The sequence below is a fragment of the Nilaparvata lugens genome, chromosome 2 (assembly GCF_014356525.2).
Source record: "Nilaparvata lugens isolate BPH chromosome 2, ASM1435652v1, whole genome shotgun sequence".
In the NCBI taxonomy this organism is placed as follows: Eukaryota; Metazoa; Arthropoda; class Insecta; order Hemiptera; family Delphacidae; genus Nilaparvata; species Nilaparvata lugens.
This window is the reverse complement of record NC_052505.1, coordinates 64,540,026-64,566,890: the sequence shown is the minus strand read 5'-3', so window position 1 is coordinate 64,566,890 and position 26,865 is coordinate 64,540,026. Positions and strand designations below refer to the sequence as shown.

The window sequence follows — 26,865 nt, the reverse complement described above, 5'->3', positions numbered from 1 at the left end:
AAATAGTAGTCACAACACCTTTTCCAATTTTATTTGAGAAAGTGAAAAGTTAATTTGAGAAAGTATCAATTGTATTTGAGAATAGTCACTTGTAATTGAGAGAATGTCAGATGTAGCCTAAATGAGAATAGTCAATTGTATTTAGGAAGTCATCACACATGTAATTGAGAGTAGTGAATTGTATTTGAGAAATCGTCAAATGTAAATGAGAAGATATCATATCATGAGCAGACATTTGAAAATGAGAAAATTTTCCAATTGACATGTCGTGACTCTTCTGTAGCCTACAGTACAGGTTTGATTTGAGCAGGAAAGGATACTGTACTACGTACACAGTATTCCATAGGCTTTGTATGTGTGAAATTATTATTTTCAATTGTGAAATTGAGGAGCTGGGTAGAAAAACGACCCGAGGCCACTCGTGTCGTTTTTCCGCAACACGCTTCATTCTATCCGCCATTAAATTCTGAACAGATTGGTACATAAAATGTTGTTGTATCTTGAAAAATGATTGAGTTGTGAAAATTTTTGTTTGTGTGGCAAACCGAAATTATTCAGCTGACAAGCTGTGAGCCAGCAGCCAGTGAAATCCTTATTTTGTTTTCTTACAAAAGAAGAAGCTGATTGATTGATGATTGATTGATTGATTGAGTACTTTGTAGATTACTTGTACTTATGTAGATTACAGTATATACTGGCTTATACACTCATATACAATAGCTTACAATACAGCAAAATTATAGATGAATTTACATAATATAGACTAAGAAAATAATTATTGAACTGTATATGATATGGAAAAAGCAATTTGGAATAACTATACAAGATTATATTGTAATGCATCTACATAAATTGGCGGAGCTTTGGACATATCAATGTCCATTCTTCGGAAAGAATATTAAAAATATCCTCCCAACTAACTCTCTACCAAATGAATGGTATAAGAAGATCATTAATACATCCAAGGGAACCAATTATCCTCTAGATGATGAAAATAATGAAGAAGACGCTCCTGAAGAAGAATCCGATGCTGAAAGCATTGGGTGTATGAATTTCCCGAAAATCAGAACAGTACCATGTAACATTCCAGAGTCTTGATTATGGGAAGAAACGTGTTCAAGAAGAAAATATCATCTTCAATTGTTCACTTCTAAATGACATTTTTTAGATCTTTATTACCTACTTATTAATTATCCAATATCATGAGCAATATATTATCATTATCACTACTCTTGATACGGGTTTTTCATCATTTTATTGAACCTCTGAACATGTAACAACCAGGGTTATGGAAAAACGACCTGAGACAACACACCTTATATCAATTAATATCAGTTAGCCTTGGATTACTGGCTAATTATGAATAATAGCATTGAAAATAGTATAAAAAGATCAATAAAGTTCAAATACTTGCAAGAATATTGCATTCTGATGAAATAATGAAGATGTGTACTAAATATTTCAAACTCAATTTACACAAAACTTGATTTTTTGACTCAGGTCGTTTTTCCACCCAACTCCTCAATTATTTCCCCTGTACTGTTCACGAATGATTAATGAGAATCATTTCTATGTATGTATTGGCAACACGACTTTTGTCTCCAAACATTTGAACTTGATGAAGATCAAATTCTCTATGTTCACGGCGCAATTGAACTTTATCATCAATCAATTGAATCTCTTGATCAAGCAATTCGGTAACTCTCCAATGGATTTTGGGGCTCAAAATATTTTTTTATTTAAAAACTAAACGTTTCATTTGAATATAAAATATATTATCATATTATTTTTATGAGTACAGTTATGGAAAATAAAAGTATTGGTTTTTTAAAATCATTCCCCAATTACAACTGACAACTTTTCGATTTCAAATCGTATGTTCTCAAATTAGGAGTTGATAGTGAGCTGTTGAACGGAGCGGTCGCAGAATTGTTTTGCTCTCTTATCTCAAGTTTCCGGACGGGTCGTGCTTAATCGGTTCATTTAGTGCATGTTTAACCTAAAACGTTCTTTCGTAATAAATTGAATTATCAATTTGTTATTTATTTGTGAAATTGTTTTCAAGTGAATCGAAATATTCAAAGTTTAAATTAATAAAAACAGTATCCACCAGACGGTAGTGCTAAAAAGAGACCTAGAGCTAAAAGTTCTTTCGTAATAAATTGAATTATCAATTTTTTTTTTATTTGTGAAATTGTTCTCAAGTGAATCGAAATATTCGAAGCTGAATGAATAAGAACAGTATCTAACAATACTTTTCACCGGACGATAGTGCTAAGAAGAGTCCTCGTGCTAAAAGTTCGCCTGAGCTCGAAGAGATGGAACAGAAAAAGCGTGCTCCAGACCCAAGTGTTAAAGCTTCCGGCAATGTGAACTCAGACTTTATTGAATCACTATTTGACCGTTTTGAAAAGCGGTTTAGTAAGGCTATGGATGAAAAACTCGCGCTGCTAGCTACAAAGGTGGATTTAAATGGTCTAATTGAAAAAGTGAATAAACTCTCTGTCGAGAATTAACAGTTAAGAAATCAAATTGTTGCTCAAAAAATTCAGAATAATCTCATAATCAGGAAGATGGAAAATTTTGAAAATAGATCGAGAAGGAACAATATAATTTTTCGCGGGCTGAAATATGAATGTGCAACAGTGGATTACGTGAGAACTGTCAAAGACTTTTGTGTGAGTCATTTGGGGGCACGAGCAGGTACCTGGGTTAATCGTGCACATGCATTGGGCAAGAAAATAGATAACGGGCCAATCATTGCGCATTTTCCGGACGATCAGGACATCCATTTCATCACGAGAAACAGTAGGAAGCTGAAGGGTACACAGTTTGTGATTCATAAAGACTTTGCTTTCGACACAAGAAAACGACGATCAAAGCTTTTCCGGGTGCTTGGCGAGTTGAAGAAACAAGTTCCGGGAGTGAGAGGAGAGTATCGGTTGAAGTGGATCGTTTAATCATGAAAAGTCGGGTTTTCACGCTGGATGAGGAGAATGGACTGGTCTCGGAGGGAGAGGATGGGCTGCAGAAGATCGGGAGCATGTTCGATGAGAGTGTGATGCGGGCCGTGAGCGGGAGCATGTGTGATGAGGAGGAGCGAGGCGGCGAGGACGAAGACCGCAACCGCTGAGATAACGCCGTCAGTCCGTGTGAGAAGGGACAGTTGAGTATAGTAGCGTACAATGTGGCTGGATTAAGTGGTAAGATTGTTCAAGTATATAATTTTATTTGTAATTATGATGTTTTTGTACTATTGGAGACGTTTGTTGAAAGAGGAAAGCAATTGTATTTTGAAAACTGTTTTCCAGATTACAATTTATACTGGGAATTTGCAGTTGGAGAATCAAACTGAGGTAGAGCAAAGGGAGGAAAGTTAATAGAAATTAGTAAAAGAATAGAGAGTTTTTGTAAGGTAATCGATGCGCTTGAGAGGAAAGTTATTCACATGAATGCAGGACAACGGGATGAATATTATATAGTTCCAATTTACCTGAGTGGTGGAGGAGACATGGAATGGGAGAGAGAATTTAATACATTATAGGAGTTTATGATAGTGCAAGAGCATAATAGAAATAATATGATTTTAATTGGAGATTTCAACGGTAGAATAGGAAATGGACAGGACATGTCGGAATTAACAGATGTAATAGAATCGGGAAATGCACTGAGTAATAAGCAAGAGTCAAAGGATGAGGTGATTAATATGAAAGGTAAGAAAATATTGGAGTTCTGTGAGGTTTTTAATTTCATCATTATGAATAGAAGGATAAGTGGAGATAGGTGGGGAGACTTTACTTTTATAGGCAGAGGGGATTCCGTAATAGATCTATGTTGCATGGCTGTCGAATTAGCGCAAATAGTTGGAAAATTTTCTATTGTACCAGAATTTTTATCTGATCATTTCCCAATTGAAGCTACGCTAATCACGGTTGATACTCTAGAAAGAGAGAGCACAATTTTACCACTCTTACCGAAGTTGAAATGGAAGGAAGCGAGGAAGAATGAATATATATCTAAACTCACCAATGCTTGTAGAGAAATAAATGGTCTTCCCGAGAGTAGTGAAGAGACTTATGAAGTATTAAATAATCTTGTATATAGAGCTGCAAATTATGTGCCCAACCTGATAGAAAGAGAGAAGGATGGAGAGAAAAGTGGTTCGACAAAGAGTGTGCGGTTATGAGAAAGCGAGTGTTCAGCCTATTGAATGTGTTTAGAAAATCAAATTCGGAGCAGGTGAGAGAAAATTATATGAAGGTAGTAAAGGAATACAAACTGCTATGTAAGAGTAAAAGGCAAGCGTATTACAGCGATATAAAAGAACAATTCAGAAGAGTCAAGGATTCCAGTGATTTGTGGGCTCTGATAAAGAAATTCAAGTGTAGAGAGTTCAAGATTTCGGGAACTGTGAGTGCTGAGGATTGGGTTGAACACTTCAGACGAGTGTTTGGATCAGTTTGCGGGGTAGTCACATATTATGCGGCGAGGAATGTTGAAGATCAAACTCTTGACAAAGACATAGATATGAATGAATTGGAAAGTGCCTTCAAGACAATGCGCAACAATAAGGCTCCAGGTGATAACAGAGTTCCTGCTGAGTTTTTCAAGAATGCGTCAAAAAATCACAAAGAGATTATTTTGACTTTTTCCAATGCCATCGTCAGAGGTGGACAGATACCAACAGGGTTTCCACGTTCAATATATTTCCATTGCATAAAAAAGGTGATACTAATGAAGTGAATAATTATAGAGCCATATCTTTTATAAATGCTGTCGCTAAAGTATTTTCATTTATTTTACTGAGAAGGTTGCAGTTGTGGGAGGAAAGAGAAAAGATTATTAAAGAGAATCAGTGTGGCTTTCGGAGAGGTTATTCGGCTACTGATAATATTTTGTTCTATTCAATATAGTAATGGAAACGTTGAATAGACCTACAAAGAAGTTGTACTGTTTCTTTTTGGGCTACGATAGTGTGGACAGAGAGGCTTTATTTTTAAACTGAGTGAATTGGGAGTGTCGACTAAATTTATTGCGATGTTGAGGAGTCTATATAGAAATACGAAGTCTCCTGTATGGCATGGCGTGGAGGGTAACTTAACAGAATACTTTGAAACCAGAAATGGATTAAAACAGGGATGCGTATTCCCCGTTGCTATTCACACTATTTTTGAATGATTGAGTGATGTTATTGGTGGAGGTATATTATGTTGGGCAGAGGCTGATAAATTCGCTGTTATATTCTGATGACGTGGTATTGTTGTCTGAGAATCCTCGACATCTGCAGTCAATGATAAATAAGTTAAAGGGATATTGCATGAGGTGGAATCTCACAGTGAACATGGCTAAATCCAAGATTGTAGTTTTCAGAAGAGGAGGACGATTGGGAGAAAGAGAGAAGTGGTACTATGGAAATGAAGTTATTGAAACAGTGAATGAGTACAGATACCTGCGAGTTGTTTTTTCATCAAGACTTGCCCTAACCGCACATTTTAAATGTAAGATAACAGCTGCCAGATTTGGGATTAATAGTGTATGGCGAAGACTCATTTTGAATGATGAAGCACCTCTGTCAATGGAATGAGGAATTTTTGATTCGATAAGTAAAGCAGTTGTAACATATGCAGCACAGGTATTGGGATATGCGGAGAGAGAAGAACTAGAAAAATTTCTGAGGTTGTTTGTCAAGAAAATATTTGGACTACCGTGTAATACGCCAAATTATATAGTATACTTAGTGACAGGAAAGGAAATTTTGTGGTTGTATACTTTGAGCGTTCATATAAAATATGTATTGAATCTTTTGAGATACCTGGCGACCGATATCGAACATTGATCGCAAGGCATTGTTTAAGATAAAAGTGTGGTTGGTATTCTGAATGGAGACGGATATTAAGTGAGTTTGAAAAACTAAGACTTCTATTATAAAAGCTGACCTTTTGGAAAGCCAATTTTCTGACTATTGCTGTTTAGAGTCGGGACTTACTTAGAGCCGGAAACCGGCCTAAAAGTTCTAGTTTAAAAAAAAAATTCCAGCTTTGAAAGTTCAAACTTCAAAAGGTTGAATCCAAATATGGAATCAGAAATCATCTGCCATTATCACTCAATAAAATACGAGAAAAAGTAACCTTGTACAGTTAACTTCACTGAATTATTTACGTTGTCGGGATTTCAATTTTGTCATACAACAATCTAATTCATTAGGTTGAAATCGTTGAATATTACCATGGATTTCCTGTTGAATCATTGACTTTAAATCTTTGCAACAATCAATGAAATCTATTACACAGTATAAATATGCAGTCAGTGAGTATAGAATGTAACATTCTATACTCACTGCATACAGTAGGCTATAAACATTGTGCTGATCTGAACAGTGAGTATAGAATGTAATTACATTATATTACTCTAACAGCTAACTGGATCTGAATTGATCTATTGTAATAATGGACATAATGAAATAATGTCTTACTATTCCAAGTAAAACGAAACTAATGTTTGTGTTTGTATTAGAGCTGCTGAGTGGATACTGCATACTGAGAAATCATAAATGATCCAGACCAGCCTGGCGACTTCGATGCTATCGACACCGGAATCTCCTTTTATTTCTATCAATGAATGAATCTGAATAAAACCATGTATTGTATCAACTATCCTATTATCGTATTGTAATTCGTGAAGCCTGTTTCGTAAAAGCCAGTTACATACACATCGATTTTTTACCGTCCTTATAAAATTCTATTAGATCAAACAGATGATGTTTGACAAGTTGCACTTATTCGAATTCATAAGGATGGCAAAAAACAATCGTACAAAAATCAATGTGCATGTAACTGGCTTTCGAAGACCCATACGATATTGTATTCTATGATCAAATAGAATAGTAAATATCGAAATAAGTGTTGCAGCCAGAACTTGTGTTAAGAACCGGTTTTGTCCCCGCTTTGTAAGTTAAACTAAACACACAATTTCTCCCCGCTTTGTGCAGTGGAAGTGTACACACATTTCTCCTCGGTTTGTTCAGTGAAAGTGTACACACATTTCTCCCCTTTTTGTAGGTTTAATGCGTAATTTTTTTTTCAAGTTAACAGAAAAAAAAAGTTACAACTGTATTGAACACATATTAATATACTTTCTAAAACAAAAATTAAGTCTCCAACATGTGTGTAAATGTGTGTAAATCAGCCTCCCCGCAATGTATGTTCATTTCTCACCTCCCCGTTTGTTACCTTGTTCCAGTATGTATGTGTGTGTGTGTGTGTGTGTGTGTGTGTGTGTGTGTGTGTGTGTGTGTGTGTGTACACGATGTCTCATCTCCCATTTAACGGGTGACTTAAAATTTTGAACTTAAGGTCCTTACGATATAAGTATCCGACACGAACAATTTCGATCTGATGCAATTCAAAATGGCCGCCATATGGCGAAGATGTTGTCAAAAACATGGTTTTTTTGCATTTTCTCGAAAACGGCTCCAACGATTCTGATCAAATTCATACTTGAAGTAGTCATTGATAAGCTCTATCAACTGCCACTAGTCTCATATCTTTAAAAATTCCAGGAGCTCCGCCCCATCTATGCAAAGTTTGATTATAGATTCTCAATTATCAGGCTTCAGATACAATTAAAACAGAAAATTCCAAATGGAGAATATTGTGCATGAAAATTTCTACAATTAATGTTCAGTAACATTTCCACCTAAAATTTAAAATGAGCTCGAAATTTGAGAAAATGTTATTATTTCAATTGCAAACTGTTGGCAACTGTTGATTCTATTAAATCATTCTCTATGAAGAGATAGCAGACCTCGTGTGTCTCCAGTGTTATAGTCCTGTCACCAGCTGGCTTGGATCTTTAAATAGTAGACTTGAGATGCGCGGGAACACTAGCGTCAGGTGATAAATTTTCATAACGGCAAGGAAAGTTGTGTGAGTGCGCCACACCAGATTTTTGTAATTTTTAACGCATTCATTGATTCTATCAAGGCGATTGGAACGATGCTCTCAACAGGAGTAATATTTTTTTATTTATTGAATCTGGAATAACAATTATGCATCTCTCAATATAATTTCTATGAACACCTAATGAGAAACAGGGTGGATATACGAAATTTAAAAAAAAATGACCCAGTTCTTATTCACGTAAAATACCAAGAATAGAGATTATATCTTGAGTGTATTGTTTCAATGTTGAGTGGATTCCACATAGAAGTGGACTCAAAGTGATTCAAATGAAAAGCTGAAATCAGAGAGAAATGCAACATTGAGTTTATGAGGGACCAAAAATTCTTCGGATTCTTGAATGTTGAAATTTGAATGTTGAAACTTGAACGATTATTGAACCTATTATACGGTACCGTACACAGTACCTAGGCTAAACACTATTAACACGTTTTCCATCATTATCCTATTATATTAAGCGAGCAATTTCTGTATTTTTATATCTGGTTACTTATGTTCAACGGATCTTGAAAACGGCTCTAACGATTTGCACGAAATTTGGAACATAGTAGGTTTATGATATAAAAATTCGATTGCACTAGGTCTCATCCTTGGGAAAAATCGCTGAATGACATTAAAAGGATAATTCATCCTTGGCTGAGACAGCTGAGACTTTCGTCGTCTGTGGATAGTAAAAAGTGAGCGAGTGATTCTGTGGAAAATCAAAATATCGCATCCCCGAAATTCATAAGCTGACGTATATAGCCAGCTATGAAATATAAACTCGAACATTTTAGAGAATTGTGTTCTATTTATCAATAAATGAAAATAACGAGCGGAGCTCGGTGCCCCGAACATTGTATGATATAATTATGCATGTATTCAGCCTCCATAGTATTTTTTTCTCATTGCGGATGATGCTATAATGAGCTTTTAGCTTGGGCGAGGGTGATTCTGAGGAGATGATCAGACATATCCATGCCTACCGGCGGGATTCGAACCAACGACCAAGTAGCGGTAGCAGACTAAAGCTGCGTTTACACCGGAGTTAATAACACGAGCTATTAACAAAACGTTATTAACTTGACTGAATCGTCAAAAATTTCTCTTGACAAAAGTTAATAACTCATGTTTCTAACAGAAAATTCTTTGTTATTAACAAGATCTTGTTATCAATATAATTGACTTCCATATGATTTCATTTAACGAGATTATTCATATGATATAACAGCCGGAATAAAAAGCAAAAAATTGTCTTCAAATTTGAATTGAAACATGTGTGTGATCATTAAAATAATGATCTTCATCTGATCTAATGTAAATAAATTATAAAGCGTTTACACCAGAGTTTAAAACAAAAGTTTTCAACATAAGTTAATAACATTTTCTTTTGGCTGGTAGTTTTGTTATCAACAAAAGTTAATAACTTTGTCACGTGTTTTGTCTGCAGCTGTAGTTATTAGGGAACAGCTGAAGTAGGGTAGGGATGCTGGGCGAGGGGGTTGCGGGATAGATGGTAACCTTTTATCAACAAATAAAATTTATGCGATAAAAGAGGCTTTTGCTATTAACATAACACATTTCCTTTGAACTTCACCAACTCTCAATGGATAACATAGAGCTTGTTAATAAAAAGGAATTTTCTGTGAAAAACACGAGTTATCAACTTTTTCAAGAGAATTTTTTGTTGATTCAGTCAAGTTGACAACTTTTTATTAATAACTCATGTTATCAACTCCGGTGTAAACGCAACTTAACATGATGTTATTGACTTTTGTAATTAACTTCAGTTTATAACAAAAATGTTAAAAACTTGTGTTAACTCCGGTGTAAACGCAGCTTAGGGGTGCAAAGCCTTATCGTCGTTTTGGCTAACCTGGCTGGCTATATAAATCAAGTATACATTTCTATGAATGTGTTTTCCAGTGACACCAGTACTGTGCTGCTGCTTCCTGCAAGTAAAACTTCATCTCTCTCTTCAACTAATGAAAAGCCAGGTAATAAGTATGGACAATTTATCAATTTAGTTCAAGTAGGGAGGTATGGATGATTTGAAATAACAGTTACACATTTTTAAACGAAACTCAGGTTTTTTCTAGTGTGTAGCCTACCTTGGATGTTGCCAATATAAAAATTAAAGAGGAAAGAATAAAAACATTGATTATGTACGATATTTTGATAGTTATTATGATTATTATCAGATATTATTATTATTATTATTATTATTATTATTATTATTATTATTATATTATTATTATTATTATTATTATTATTATTAATATTATTGAAGGGACAGATTCAAGGATCCAAAGGTTCAAAGAACCCCACTCGTCAACCGTAGTTTATTGTGTCCGCAAGTAGTATGTTAGTTAGGCAAATCAATACCTGTGTCCTTTTACAAGAACCAGGAGATTTTCCCCATGCTAACATTCCATTCATCACCTGGTTGCTTGTCGTAATGCAGTGTGATATGCTTGGCAGTCTCTCCAGACTGATTAGTCCTTGTGACCTACATGAGTTCCATTCCTGGCCTTCTTTGAAGGTCCTTCCGCTAAGGAAGGGGTGATCAAGTTGCCTATAGGGCGCCTGGCTACCCTTGACTCAACCTCTTGACCCACATTATTTTGTGCATGGAGTTTCACCCATCTCTGGTCTCTTGAGTTTTTTCTTTTTGCCCCTCCGAAATTTTGCAGGGTCAAGAGCCTCACCTTTCCCAAGAAGCTTTGCCTAAATGGCCGCCCTTCTTTGAGCAGTGGTGAGGTTTGGTCTCTCCACCCACTAAATCGTGACCTATGTGAGTTCCATTCCTGGTCTTTTTGTAGGTCCTTCCGCAGAGAGAGGGGATGCCAAACTGCCTCTGGGGCGCCCGGCGTCCGGCCACCCTTGACTCAGCCTCTTGACCCACATTTGTACCTGGAGTTTCACCCATCTCTGGTCTCTTGGATTTTTCTTTTTGCTCCTCCAAACTCTGCAGGGTCAAAAGCCTCACCTCTTCCAAGACGTTTTGCCTGAATGGCCGCCCTTCTTTGAGCAGTGGTGAGTTTTGGCCTCCATCCATAAACTCGTGATCTACGTGAGTTCCACTCCTGGCTTTTTCGTGTAGGTCCTCCCGAGTTTCACCCATCTCTGGTCTCTTGAGTTTTCCTTTTTGCCCCTCAGAAACTGCCCTGATGGGGAATTCTGGTTTTCAACACATTCTTGAGTATGATGTTCGATTCAAAGCTCTCCCAACCCACAGGGGGCAATATAGTCACAAGGTGACAGGTCCGGTTATCGAGGAGGCCACTCTACATCTCCATGCAATGAAATGAGGCGTCCAGGGAAGGTTCCAGAGGAGGTCAACCTTAGAAATTCCATAGCAGCTCTCGATGTATGGCATGTTGCACCATCTTGTTGAAACCATACAGTATTGACGTTGATACTACGTCGTCTTCTCAATTTGGCAGAAAAAATTCATGCAGCATCGTTAGGTAATGATCTGTAGCCTATTGACAGTGACGTTTCGACCGTTTTCTCGAAAAAAGCAAAGGCCAAAAAAACGTTTTATGGAACTATCCAAAAGCACGTGTATACATAATCAAACCACGAACCCTTGAAGCCCTGAGTGAAACAATAGAACAATAAATTCGCGCGGTACCATGTGCAATGCTTCAGAGGAGTATAGATAACTTCTCACAACGTCTATGTCATTGCGGAAACAAAAACGGAAAGTATTTCATAACAGATTTTATTTTTCGTACATAATGCTTCAATGACTTTCCTCTTCAATTTTTATAATGGCAATATCCAAGGTATGCACTAAAAACATAAAAATATTGAGTTTTGTTTAAAAATGAGTGTGTAACTGTTATTTCAAATTATTCATAACTCCCTGCCCTACTCTGTATATGATTCATTACAATATCCTTATGTTACTGATGATGATAATATATAATAATGATGATGATAAAAGTGATAATCAAAATGAGAATACTAAGAAATTGTATGAATAATTATCACAATATCAACTTCTCAACTACGCAAAAAGTGAAAGTGACAATATTATAATAATATATTATAATCTACATATTATATAAAATACAGAATATTCTAAAATGTTGAATCACTTTTTTAAATTCATATTTACTGAAATTTCAATCCAAAATAAACAATAGTTATATCAATGGGATGTGAAAATTACAAAGTTTTTCTCAATAATTACCTTGGCCCCCTGCAGAATAGGCAGTTATCGGTTATCATAACTGTAAACTGTAAACAGGGCAACCACATTTTGACCGTCTGGTGTGGTTTCCAGACTCGGCATCCTACCAGCAGCCAAAATGTGACTGTTGGCATGGTTTGCCCTGTGTGACAACAGTGCCCGGAGATGGAGTGAGCGACCGTCTGCCCGGCTGACTGCGCGTCCTGGCTGGCTAAAAAAGTTACATAGATATGCAACAGGATTCATCACACTCATTATTTTATGAAAACGGTATATGGTTTTTCAACAGAGAGGCCTATGTTTCCTAAAACGCCACTTGATGAGCCTTTTGGATCCCTATTAGATACTGACGAGACAGGCATTATCAAGCAATCAAAGAAATTCGGTTACTCCAAATCATTTATCGAATTTCCTCGGGAAAGTATGGAAAGTGATATTGATTATACGCCCAAAATGCAGGTGAGCATAATCTAGAAAAAGTACAGCCTACTGATATTAAAAGTATTAGGCTACCGTATTTTGTCAATATAGTATTTATAAGAATATATATATAAACATGTATGAATTGGAACAGGAGACATAAGACATAAATAGATTGAAAACACTTAAAAACTTACATTATAAATGGGGAAATTTTCGGGAACTGAGTTCCCTTCTTCAACCGAGCAGACTGCAGAGGAAGGAAACTCAATTTCCAAAAATGTATGTTTCTAATGTGAGTTTCTATATATATATATATATTATATATATATATATATATATATATATATATAATATATATATATATATAATCCAGGCGTTTACAGCATCCCCAGCCTGAATTGTGACAATATGTATGTAGGTCAAACAAATAGAAAAATATCAGCCAGGATAGAGGAACACAAACTGAGCATAAAAAACAAACAATCCACCTCAGCTCTCTACAACCATGAAAAAAACACAGGGCACAAAATAAACTTTAAAAATTCTAAACAAATAGCCAACATTCAAGATTTTTGGGTTAGGATTGTACGAGAGGCTTTGGAAATAGAGAAACAAGGTAGCCTTAACAGAAAGGATGACAGTACAAATATCCCTTCTATTTGGAAAATCATTCTGAACGCAACAAACACATCACAAAAGCCAGACACTTCTCTGGGAATTCCATTCACCAAGCAGCGCCAGGCCGAACACATGGAGGAAGGAGAAGGGAGGAGGCACTCCCTTCGACACGAGAAAGAATTTCAAAGCACAGGCAGGAGTCAGTGTAAGATTACCTGCGCTCCGAAGATGTCGTTTGAGATAATGATGAAACGTCAGAAAGTAAGTGAAACTGCTTATCAGATGTACCCGGTTGATAATTTACCATATTCATCCATTCACGAATTTTTAAAAGTTATATGTCTGAGTCCGAGAGGCCTTCAGATGGACCGTATTGCATCAGAAATTTGAAGATTTTCTTTTGGATTCATGGAGTAGGGTCAGAAGGCAGGAGTTGATACTGTTCGGGATTGGAGAGTTGCCGGTTGGCTTCTTTGATGTAATCAGTGGTGTTCAGTAAGACTATGGTTGAGCTTTTGTCAGCTTTGGTGATGAAAATACTAGGGTCAGAGCGAAGGTCTTTGATGGATTTGAACTCTTGGGGTGTGAGGTTGGGGGTTGGAGTGAGGGATTCAATGAATTTTCTAGAGCTGACTTTGTTGAGAAGTAAATTGCAGAAGATTTCAACAGGGTGGTTGGCTGGGAGAGACTTGGGTTCACGATTGGATTTTGGGGCAGACTTTTTGATGATTTGGTCAGAAGTAGTCGAGGGAGGAGGGCAAGAGGGGTCAGAGGTGTTGTTGCCACTGAAGTATATCTGAGATATCTAGTGAAGTGAAGAGTATCAGAGAGAAGGTTGATGGCATTGAGTTTGGGAGTTGGGGCAAAAGAGAGACCCTTGTTGAGGACTGATTTATCTGTAGGTGAAAGGTTTCTATATATATATATATATGTTAACTTTTAAAAATTTGTGAATGGATGAATATGGTAAATTATCAACCGGGTACATCTGATAAGCAGTTTCACTCACTTTCTGACGTTTCATCATTATCTCAAATGACATCTTCGGAGCGCAGGTAATCTTACACTGACTCCTGCTTGTGCTTTGAAATTCTCCCTCGTGTCGAAGGGAGTACCTCCTCCCTTCTCCTTCCTCCATGTGTTCGGCCTGGCGCTGCTTGGTGAATGGAATTCCCAGAGAAGTGTCTGGCTTTTGTGATGTGTTTGTTGTGTTCAGAATGATTTTCCAAATAGAAGAGATATTTGCACTGTCATCTTTTTTGTTAAGGCTACCTTGTTTCTCTATTTCCAAAGCCTCTCGTACAATCCTAACCCGAAAATCTTGAATGTTGGCTATTTGTTTAGAATTTTAAAGTTTATTTTGTGCCCTGTGTTCTTTTCATGGTTGTAGAGAGCTGAGGAGGATTGTTTGTTTTTTATGCTCAGTTTGTGTTCCTCTATCCTTGCTGATATTCAGCCTACAAGCCGGTTCAACGAGACCCCACGACCTACCTTGAAAAAATTACAGAGTCGAAAATCAAACAATCAGACATTGACCCAGATACCCAACTTAAATTAATTCCAAGAGAGAAATCTAGTAGGTGCCTGGAAATTTATGGCCTTCCAAAAATACACAAGCTGGATACACCACTCAGACCAATTGTGAGTGCTATTAACTCACCTACCCAGAAACTTGAACGATTCATAGGCAACCTCATTCAGTCAGTCATTGAAGAATCACAACCATATGTGAAAAACTCTTATGATTTTATCAACCAAATAAAAAACATAACCCTAAACTTGGGGGACATACTGGCAAGTTTGGACATCATTTCCATGTACCTCAACATCCCTGTTGATGAAGCCCTAATCATCATGAATCAAAATGCACACTTTTCTAAATCAATTATTGACCTGACAAGCCACTGCCTGAAAAATACATATTTCACCCACAGTAACCAATACTACAGACAAATTGAGGGAGCCCCCATGGGATCATCCCTCTCTCCAGCCATAGCCAATCTCTTCATGACTCATTCTGAAGAAAAAACTCTCAGTAGAACAAAACTGAAACCAACCCTTTGGAAGAGATATGTTGATGATATCTTTATCATTTGGCCCCATGGTAAAGAAGAACTTCTCGAATTCCCCAATCAGCTGAACCAGATACACCTCAAAATACAGTTCACTCTCGAAATAGAAGGAGAAGCTAAACTACCGTTCTTAGACATTCTAATCTCCCGAAACGAAAATAGCAATATAGAACACTCTGTATACAGAAAACCAGCCCATACAAATAGATACCTCAATGCACTATCTCATCATCACCCCGCACATTCCTTCTCTGTAGTCAATAGTCTAATCTTTTGATCTCTCCATCTCACTGACGAAAAAAGCAGAGAAGAGGAGATCAAGACAATCAAATCCATACTGAAGATTAATGGTTACAATAGTAGTATAATTGAAAAATCTTTGAAAAAACAACTGACACCTCCAAAACCTGAAGAAAAACTCAAGGAAGAGAAAGCATTTAAAAAAACCGTCCCCCTTCCATACATCAAGGGTACCACAGATCGTCTTGGAAGAATACTGAAAAAAAATCAAATCAAACCAGTATACAAACCTTTCCTAACTATTTCAAAATTTCTGAAGAAACCCGAGATTAGAGCTAGAAAATCAAGGCGTTTACAGCATCCCCTGCCTGAATTGTGACAATATGTATGTAGGTCAAACAAATAGAAGAATATCAGCCAGGATAGAGGAACACAAACTGAGCATAAAAAACAAACAATCCACCTCAGCTCTTTACAACTACGAAAAGAATACAGGGCACAAATAGACTTTAAAAATTCCAAATAAATAACCAACATTCAAGATTTTCGGGTTGGGATTGTACGAGAGGCTTTGGAAATAGAGAAACAAGGTAGCTTGAAGAGAGCATCGGACTTGGCTTTGGTGAAGAAGAAACCGAGTGGTGCTTATACATGGGGATTTCTAGAAAAATGTTTTCATCTGCTTAAAGAAGGCTTGTACAAAAAAAATTTAATAGTTATAATGAATAAATGAATAGAACATAGATGTATATAAGACATTCAAATCTCTCAACCAATGGATTATCCCCAGATTTATGAAATAAAATTTCAGTCTCCCATAAGAAAAAGAGCCAAATTGACTCATTCTATTTTATAAACTGTGAGTTGCTGGGACATACGATCTCCTTCAAACAAAAAAGGAATTAGAGATCAATTATCTACAGTCAAAAATGTGATAGAAGTAATTGATATCTTAATTGGGAATACCAGTGAAATGAAGTATTCAAAGTATTAACAAAATACAATGTACTTCCTTTCCAAAGTTCTTTTCTCGAAGTTCACCACTTGTGCGAGGGATCACCCCACTGAAGGATAGTCCAATACAGGTATATTGATTGCACTCCCTAAATATATATATATATATATATATTGTGGTGCGTTTTTTAACGGCTTCACACATGTAGAGTGAATCTTGTACTGAGTCAATGGTGTAGCGGCTATAAATTTTGTAATTGCGTGCGTGGACGCTGAATGTACACCAGACTGATTGATTCACTACAAGATTCAATACAATTGTCAGAATCGCGGGAGGCCTAAACGCTCGCTCACCCTTGATTCTTCTAGTGACAAATTGTATAGTGATGAAATTTTTATAAGTAGTGTAGCGATCGCTAAACACTGAAGACGGATATCTTAAAATTATTACCTGTGAAGAATGAGCATACAAAATCATACAGGTCGAGCAAAAATCCCGATGTAGATAATTTACGGGACTGCGTCTCTAATAAGTTCTGAAGGATTAAAATACGGTATTTGAACCAAATATCGTTCAGAATATACTTCGAGAACAGAGTCTTGTCGGGTTTTAAGCTCTATTGTAGGAATTTATATGATCTATGGCTGCTTCTGCTGTACAATTGGTGTGTTCGCTCCAAAGTCGAGGTAGGTAACAGATAAAAGCTGATATATGAGCAGGTAAGGACAAAGAATAAATATCTCGATCTGACCCCACTCGCTACATCCACTTAGACCTGTTCCAATATCCAGCTCAATTCAATTATTCCAATGATCGTATTCGATCGGTTCTTGATGATATAGAACGTATCAGACACAATAATTGACAGGCTTAAGAAATAATCGAACTCAGAAAGCGAATTAACAAAACTGAAATATATTACAATAAAATATGTAATCATACAGTGCAGGTTCAGAATTTGATTTACAGGTTGATAATAATTTAGTATTAACAGAACAGTTAAAAATTTTCTTGTGCTTGCATGATACCATGCGTGATTCGACAGAATTTTACAATTGATAAAATCTAACAGTTTGAAAAAATAGAGAAAAATGAATTATAGAAAATATTTTTAAAATGTTCGGGGTCGTGGTTCAGGCAGCGGAGGATAGTTAATCAACTACAAATTCTTAGAAATTAAATATGAATAAATTTTAGGCTCTTAATAACTAAAAGCGCTTGTCGGCGTGGCCAATAATTTAACGAAGAAAAATTTATGTTTTTTCTGCACTGAAATATTTTCGAAGCGTAGATTGGGGCCCCTTATGACTTATAACTCACGTGAAATTCCTTGGCGGTCGTGGTTTTCTTCTTTAGATCAAAAATCGTTTGATCGGCGGCAATCCAGGCTTTGGTTTCAGCACGTGGGGAATTTTAATTTAAATATCTCCTTCACCGAATTAATTAAGGGATAATTTACTTTAAGTTTTTAAATTTATCGATTGATGAAAACAGAAATTTATAAATAACAAATAGATTGGCCTAAAATATCGGCTCACAAATAGAACATTTAAAAAATCGAACAAGAAGTTTTCACAAATAGGTCTTTGGTAACTATAAAAAGAGATCTAACCAGTAAGGATTTCAAAAGGGAAGTGCTGCTGTTTTCTCTAAGCTTTTAGGCTAGACCTTGCTTCTCGGAATCTCAATGTAATAATTTGCATAAAATTTTGCCATTGGTAGAACGCTTGTGACGTAAACATGACGTCAGTGGCAAGTAGTAGAATACAATTCCTTTAATTACAATAATAATTTAATTTATGTAATTCTTAAAACTGCTTAATCTTATAGACATAGTTCCTCTCATACAATGTACATGTGCTAGTGTAACTGATAAGGCAGGGTTGTTGTCTGATAATAGATTAACATGTGTTGCTTTCAAACGATCACCGTCTTGGTGCTATTTCTATGCACTGTGATTGGCTTAGACCTGCCATAGAGATTTAATTACCATGTGGTTCAGTTGAATTAAATTATTAATAAATTAATATTCTTGTACAATTTTTATTAGGTTTGAGATTATTATAATTAATTTCTGCCATTTTATCAATAATAGAATTTCATGCTATGACCTATTTAGTTACAATAAGACCTGACGCATAATACAATTTCTTAAATAATAAATAATTTCAACAATAATACATACATTTTATTTTTTATTTTGAAATTCTTGATCCTTTATTGATAGTTTTATAATTTTTAGGAATGATATTTTACCTTGCATGAGAACCGGTATGATATTTGACAATGCTTTGAATCAGTCAGCTGCGTTCGAACTGTTTTTAAAAACATCTGATCGATAGTAAACAAAGTGTAACCTCAAAATCGGTGAGCGATTCATAAATAATACAATAACAATTAAAATTCATTCAAGGTACCAATATATATTTTTCAAAATCCAATTGAACTTAGCAATCGTAAAAGTATAATAAGGTCATTGCATTTATCTCTGACTCGCTTTTAGGTTTAACATTTTGTGGTAGCAATGCAATTGGATGTTAGGCTATATTATATTCTGATTTATAATAATTATAAGTATTTAGAATAAATTCTAGTTTTTTACTCAAGAATGAATATTCAAGAAATTGTTCGGTTGCAGTATCAACTTACAATATTCATCAATTTTTTGATAGTCTAATTCACATTTGCAATAACTTTTTTCTACTTTTTTTAGCTTTTCTTCAAACCACTAACCAATAACGTAATCATAACATTATTCATTTTGACACTTGACAATGTCGTGATTAGCTGAAACCGGTCAAGAGAATAGAAGGGTAGACCTACTAGTGATTCAATAAAGCTTCAAGTATCCCTGTAGAAATAAATGAAAAATATGGAACAACCATCCCGTTTAACAATCAAATTCTGTTTAAATAAGTTTAAAACGGGATGGAATGTGAATTTCTTCATGTAATAATACATCGCAATCATATTATAGAAAATTGTCATAAATCGAAAAAAAACTTTTCAAAATGGAAATCGAGCAACAGTTCAATAGAAACTCCAAAGTCAATTATTTTCCCCTGATACCGACAAAGATAAGTAACAACATACTAGACTTTGGCTAAACCACTGAAGAAAGAGAGAGATGGTGTAAGAGAAATATCAGGTTCCTTTACTACTCACGACAGGTAATAGATAGCAAGATTGTATTTCTATACCTTCCACCGAAAATAGAACATAGCACCATATTATATTCAATTTAATATTAACTGTCAATTTACAAAATCTGTATTGACAACGCCAACATCAAACTGACTTGTTGACTTGTTGACTAGCCTATTTCTTTGCCTACGCTCGTTCAATTAGCGTAATTTATTATGTTAGGTCATTTATCAGAGTGATAAAAGTGAGTTTCTTTATGAAGTAGAAATACATCTTACAATACCCGAAGAAACAAATACTATCCTCCAATTCAACGTATTTCTTTCAAATAAATTTGGAACGTAGGCTCACACAACACTCAATTTAAAAGTTATTCTTATATAATTACTGAAATCCCAATTTCTTCCATGCCCGGAACCCCGAAGAAACAAATTTCATATACTAGAACCCTCGCACTATACGAATGCTTATATATTATGTTCGCATTATTCAGCAACATTACATTTGTATTACCGTAATCAAAAATGGATTGGACTAAAGCCTATGTCAACCATAAATTAATCATATCATGCCTAATATTATTATTTTTTGATGGTGATCACTTGTGAACATTGTAATGGGAACACATTACATGTTTGAAAGTCTATGGGTGTATAAGTTTGTTATGCTTTATACAAATTCTGCGGTTTAATCTTGTATTATATGAAATTTTGTTATCAGTACGTAAGCTTATAGTGTGTTATGATCTAATGTTTTCGAAAAATAATTATTGTTCTATTATACTTATTCAGAGAAGATTTACAGGAGAACTGACAGTTGGAGACGCAGTTTCGATTATTTTCAGCAACCGTTCTTGTAGGATTTTGTTTTTTTCTATAGGTTTAATGATTTATAATTAATTGAATAGTTGTTTTCAATTCCTATTTTAAAATTCTATTAGTTTATTATAGTGTTCATATAATGTACTCAATAATTTGATTTGAATGATTTGATTTACTCAATGACTACTACTCATGATTTGTAATATTATTACGATTATGCTTCTGTTCAAGTAGGTCTAAACTAATCAAATTGCATTCAAAAATAAAAGGAACCCAATCTATATTAATAATTTTTCTCATTTAAATTTCTTTATATAAAGAAAATAAAGAAATTTTCAACCAATAATTTCAATCTAAAAATTAAAGTTTATTTACCTTTCTAAAACCTAACAAGTATAGAGTCTGTTGATGCTTACAATTTTTCCAAAATTCAATCTGCTACTTTTGAAAAGTATGGTACCGTAATGTAAGATCGCTTGCGCTGGTACGGGCACGTTATGAGACGCGGTGAGGATCACATGACCAGACTCGTCATGGAAATTGAACAGCCTAGGAGACGCCCTGGTAGACCGCCGACAACCTGGATGGGTACCATTTCCAAGGATATGAGGACGACGGATTTAGAGCCTGAACTGACTCAACAACGCCCGGAATGGCGGAAAAGGATTAGGAGGGCCGACCCCAAGAGAAATGGGACATAGGCTCGGGAGAAGAAGAAGAGGTACCGTAATGTAAGAATTGAGCTTGTGTTTTGTTTCAATAATAATTGTTGATTGCTCCAAAATCAAGTTCAAAAGACAAGATTTTAGAAATATATGAAAAGATTTTTTCCAAGAATTTCTATAACATTGGCTTTCAAGCAAAGAATAATATACTGTAATACAGTAACCAGTCTAATTCAGTATAGGCCTACGTGATATTCTCTTGTACGCTTCACTATCAAAACTACTTCCCAAATAGTTTCCAGCATTAGCATTGATATCTATGATGAAAATCTCAAAAATAATATTCTTCATGATGAAAAACAGATGTCAGCAAACGTTTTACCAACTTTTACAATGTAATCTATATAACCTAATATAAAAGCGAAATGGCACTCAATCACTGACTGACTGACTCACTCACTTGCCGAACTAAAAATCTACCGGTCCAAAAACGTTCAAATTTGGTAGGTATGTTCACTTGGCCCTTTAGAGGCGCACTAGGAACGGATTTGGGAAAATTTCCAAAGATATGCCCAAAATGTGCGTTTTTCCAGCGTTGTTTGGCGTTTTCTCAGCCTTATCGAGAACAAATGAACAGAAAATGTTCAAATTTAGTATAGAAGCTCAGCTAGGGTGTAATAATGTTGTGTTATAAGGAATTTGAAATAATGCCAAATATACGCTCAAAATCTGCGTTTTTCCAGCATTTTTTTTGCGTTTTCTCAGCTTTATCGAGAACAAATGAACAGAAAATGTTCAAATCTACTACAGAAGCTCAGCTGGGGTGTAATAATGTTGTGTTAGAAGGAATTTGAAATAACGCCAAAGATTCGCCCAAAATTAGCGGTTTTTTGCGTTTGGGTGATTGAATCGAGCGAGGAAGTACTTCGACTTTCTGATGGAATGAAGCATGCTCAAATAAAAATGCAGGCGAGCGAAGTGAGCCCGCTGATCTCATTTTTGAATGATCCAGTTGAGGGTCTAAGAGACGGAGTTTTGGACGACTGGCTAGACGGATATGGCGAGCAAAGCGAGCCTGACGGCTAGTAACTGAATAAAATTTGTGTATAGGGTAAACTGAACATATCGAAAATTATAGAGAAAGGTTTTCCAAAAATGTTTGAGCAAAAAACGGTAATATATCTTGAATGATTATCAAAATACAAGCGATATAAAAGGACCATGAAACTTTCAGTTGCCATCTTGTTTTCAAGGTGTTTGCATGTGATTTCAACTTGAGCTCTAGACTTGTTGGTTGCTTTTGCAGAGACAAACGAGTATTCAGAAGAATAGAAGTATTATGTTCTCTTTGCTTGTTGCTAGTTCTAGACTAGACAGACATTTCAACAATCGATTGGTTACGGCCATCTGTAAACTTGTAGGAATGGTTGATGCCTTTGTATTTGCACTTCTATTCACTCATTCACTCTCTCTCCTAGCGCTCTCGCTTCTCACACTGTACTGTTTTTAGCAGAGAGTATAGAATGTTAAGATTCAATCCTCACTGGTTTTTAGCCCTTACCTGGCTAATGGGATGGGCTACCTGAGCTGACTCCGACCGCCTCTTAACAAAAGGGATGACAGTACAATTATCTCTTCTCTTTGGAAAATCATTCTGAACACAACAAACACATCACAAAAGCCAGACACTTCTCCGTGAATTCCATTCACCCAGCAGCGCCAGGCCGAACACGTGGAGGAAAGAGAGGGGATGAGGTACTCCCTTCGACCACGAGGAAGAATTTCGAAGCACAGGCAGGAGTCAGTGTAAGATTACCTGCGCTCCGAAGATGTCATTTGAGATAATGACGGAAAGTATGTTGCCAACAATAAATAAATCTTCAACACAAAGAGGTAACGATGCTATAGAGGTCAACGGGTTCAAATTCAGAAAACAACGTACAATGCTAGATGGAAGAGTTTCATGGAGATGTCTAAACAATGGCTGTCCATATACTTTGAAAACAAACGCCCAGGTTCATACAGTTCTAGAGACAAGCGGGAAGCACAATCATCCAGCTCCTGATCTGGCCTCCGCAAGTACCATGATCAATGACTCTTCCATCAGACAATCAACTCCTCTGTGCAAGGATAAGTTGTCATCCACTCCTGTCAGTTGTAAGAGTATTCCTTCACCTCAACGAACAAAGTGCGATATGGGTGTCAACACACCAACAGCAAGAACAGTCTCGAACAATGAATCGCCTAGCTTGCGTGCAATAGAGCTTCTACAGCAGCGTGATGATATGATTGCGTATTCACAAGACTTGCAAATTACAAAATGAATCTCTTCAAAACAAAGTTGAAACACAGAGGGAACAGATCAAGTCAGTAATGCTGGAATTTGAAAGAGAGAATGGAGATGTTAGAAGTCAGCTAAGAGCAATGTCAGTGACAATTGAAACCTTGGAGGCTGACAACAATGCTCTGAGGAATGAGAACAGCTTGTTGAGAGATAGCTCTAATAAGAATGAGAGCTTGCGTTATAAATCCATGAATAATGGTAGCAAACAAACCAAGTCGAATAATGGAATTATACAAAGTCGAACAAGCATTTCAAATTTAAATGTCGATAGTGATGCTGTAGTTTCAAAAGAGTGTGAACCCAGTCCATCCACTCCTAGTCTCACGGTTCACCACTATGCTGACAGCCAGGGTAGAGATGTCGGAAGACACTTCAAGAGGAAAAGCAACTTGAATTTCACTTCATTTGTGAAACCAGGGGCCAGGTTTCGTGATGTCATGCCGGATGGATTGACGGACTTTGGCGGGAATGATGTGTTGGTGATTCAAGGGGGTACCAATGACGTCAGTAGAAATGGGGCGAAGGACGTTCTGATTGCTTTACGAAGGAGTCTGGTGGCTCTCTATGGAACCAACGTCGTCGTGATCTCGATTCCACATCGCTCCGATTTGGCGGACTGGTCTTGCGTCAACAAACTGATTAAAGAGACTAATATTGCTATTAAGAAAATATGTAATCTGTTTCCTAATTGTAAGTTTATTGATATGAGTCATTTGGGGAGGAGATTTCAAGCAACTCATGGCTTACATCTCAATAAGTTCGGTAAACAAATGATCAGTGATGGTATATTATCGAGTGCATGCAAAGTAATTTCATAAATACAAATTCATATTCTGCTATTCCACTATATAACTCTTTTTTAGTTTAAACTGCCTCGCATCGGAGAGGGCCCCATCTAATTCAGATTCTAATCAGTTAGTCATCTCCGATTGTAATGATCCGCATACCTCCCGTCTGACAGGGTCTGAAAGTTTTGGGATAAATAATACTGAAGCTTCTAAAAAACACAATACTTCTATATTGAATTTAGCAATGGATATTAATGTTCCTCTTGACAATCTGACACCTTCTCACCCACTCCCAGCTACTAATGTGTCTCAAAAGGCGAATGATAGAATCTCGATTTTACACCAGAATGTGCTACACTTGCCCTCATGCTTAGATTTGTTGAGAATTACCTTGGAGGAGCTAAAGCCTGAGATATTAGCTATCTCTGAGCATAAAATGACAGAGGCTGAAATAACTAGCTTGAATGTACCCCATTATCAGATAAGTTCTCAATTCTGTAGATCGAAAAATGTGGGGGGTGGAGTAATGATTCTGGTTCAAATGAAATCTATTCAAATTGTAAGCCTGTGATCTTGCCGGCAATACAGTCGATCACTAGCGAGAAAGAGTTTGAGTGTTGCTTATCTCAATTTTCAATGAATAAGTTCTCGTTTGTGTTGGCATGCTTGTATCGAACGCCTCAACACTGTTTTTAGAACCATTTTTTGAAAAACTTGAAATCTTGCTGGAAATTTTGTGCAATAAATACGAGAATGTTGTATTGGCTAGTGATATTAATATTAATGTCTTAGAGAAAAATAATGCGTATAATAAATTCATCAATGTTCTTAAAATGTACAACATGACTTATAAAGTAGATTTTGCGACCAGAATCACAGCTACATCTGAAACAGCTATTGATAATTTTATAACAAACTAGCAGGTAACTTCGCAAGGGTCTATTTTAAAACTTGACGTAATGAAATCCAGAAGAATTGAAAATAGGCCTATAAGAATCCTCGGTTGATTAAGAATTTATAAGCAGCATTTCAAGTGAATCAGTCCAGTAGTTCAGACGTGATGATGCGTCAAACATAATTTTCCTATCCTCTACACGTGTTTAAGCCAGTTCTTTCCTCTATTATAGTATAGAAGATGATAGATAGATGGATATATCATCCATTTATCTATCATCCTCTATACTATAATAAAGGAAATGGATGAGAATGAATTTTGAAAGGTTTGAGATATCGATGTGTGGTTTTCACCATACCTTTTCTCTGGAAATCCTGTATCGGAATCATGTATCATATAACCAATCAATTAAAAAAAGAAGTTGGATTCAAAATGGTGGAAAAAATTTGGGTACGACGGAAAACCTGTTTTTATCATTCGAAAAGGATCCTCAATCATACCTATCTTCTAATTTCCCTTTTAAGAGAAATGTTCTGCTGCTCCCTTACAACAACTGAAAGCATGACAAATAATTGAAAACTTGACAAACTGAAAACTTGATGTAATCAAATATTGAAGAATTTAAAATAGGTTCATAACCATCCTCGGTTAAGCAAGAATCTATATGCAAAATTTCAAGTTAATCAGTCAAGTAATTCTGACGTGATAATGCGTCAAACATAATTTCCCTATACTTTACACCTGTATAGACTACGTTTATAGTCCAGTTCTTTCCTTTATTATAGTATAGAAGATGATGACATGGATGGATGATCATTGCTATTTTACTAAAAGATAGAATAAGTTGAATAGTTTCCCTTTCAGAGGGAGTCTTGACAACCCACAGAACTCATTTTTCATTTGAAGATATAACGAAAAGGTGCATATATGACCTTATTTATTTGCTCAGCTTGCCAAAATACCCCTCATTCAAATATTAAAATTTTCGACTGACTGTACAGTGAGTCAGTTATTCTATCAGGGCTCGAATAATTTTGAAATTTTAATCAAATAAAAATGGAAGAGAATAATTTCTTTATGTAAATATCAACACCTTTATTAAAAGACATTATTAACTGCATGCGTTTTCATATTGCCGATACAGCATTGATGAAACTGTAGACGTTTATTTAGCACTTTGACACAAAAAGCTGTTCTTGCTGAAAAATTGATAATGCATGCCACGTGTAGGCCTAAACATTGCATCAGGAAAACGAAGTTATGGGCCAGTTGCACGTACGTCTTTTAAATATGGACATTAACGCCGATTAACAAATCAGCATTAGTTTACGGATTCATTTCTGTTCCACAAAGATCGGTGTAAAATCTGACAAAGCATTTATTGGAACGGTTCCACTTTGTTACTCGTTCTGTTACTATGTAGACGTCATTTCATCATTTTGTCTGTCTGCACTGTCTGGTGACGTCACAGTCACGGGTCCACGTCACTGTCATAATCAAGTTTGTTTTCTAATATTATTCGTCGTAGTATTCGTTGTTTCAATTTTAATATTTGTATTATTCAATTTTTTGGAATTTATTTCGTCTTTTAGGCATCTTACTTTCTAGATATTTGCTATTTTTTCATCAAACGTTTGCAAACGTTTTACTTACGTATCGAGCTTTTCCGGCTTGTCCTTTGTCAGTCGAGCCTTAGCTTGTTTCCTTGTCTTTCGATCATCTAGTCGGTGAGTGCACATTCGCTCCTGGTCTAAACTTTTTC

The 26,865-nt window shown here is 36.0% G+C and overlaps 1 protein-coding gene across 4 annotated transcripts in view; it reads left to right on the top strand.

Annotated features, from left to right (window-relative positions):
* Positions 1-26,865, top strand: part of LOC111048612 — a 133,447-nt gene that overhangs the window by 38,363 nt on the left and 68,219 nt on the right. For all 4 annotated transcript variants that reach the window (XM_039422451.1, XM_039422452.1, XM_039422455.1 and 1 more), the window contains 2 exons: positions 9,864-9,934; positions 12,428-12,597. In XM_039422451.1, coding sequence (XP_039278385.1) covers positions 9,864-9,934; positions 12,428-12,597 — 241 coding nt within the window. The remainder of the gene's footprint in view (positions 1-9,863; positions 9,935-12,427; positions 12,598-26,865) is intronic.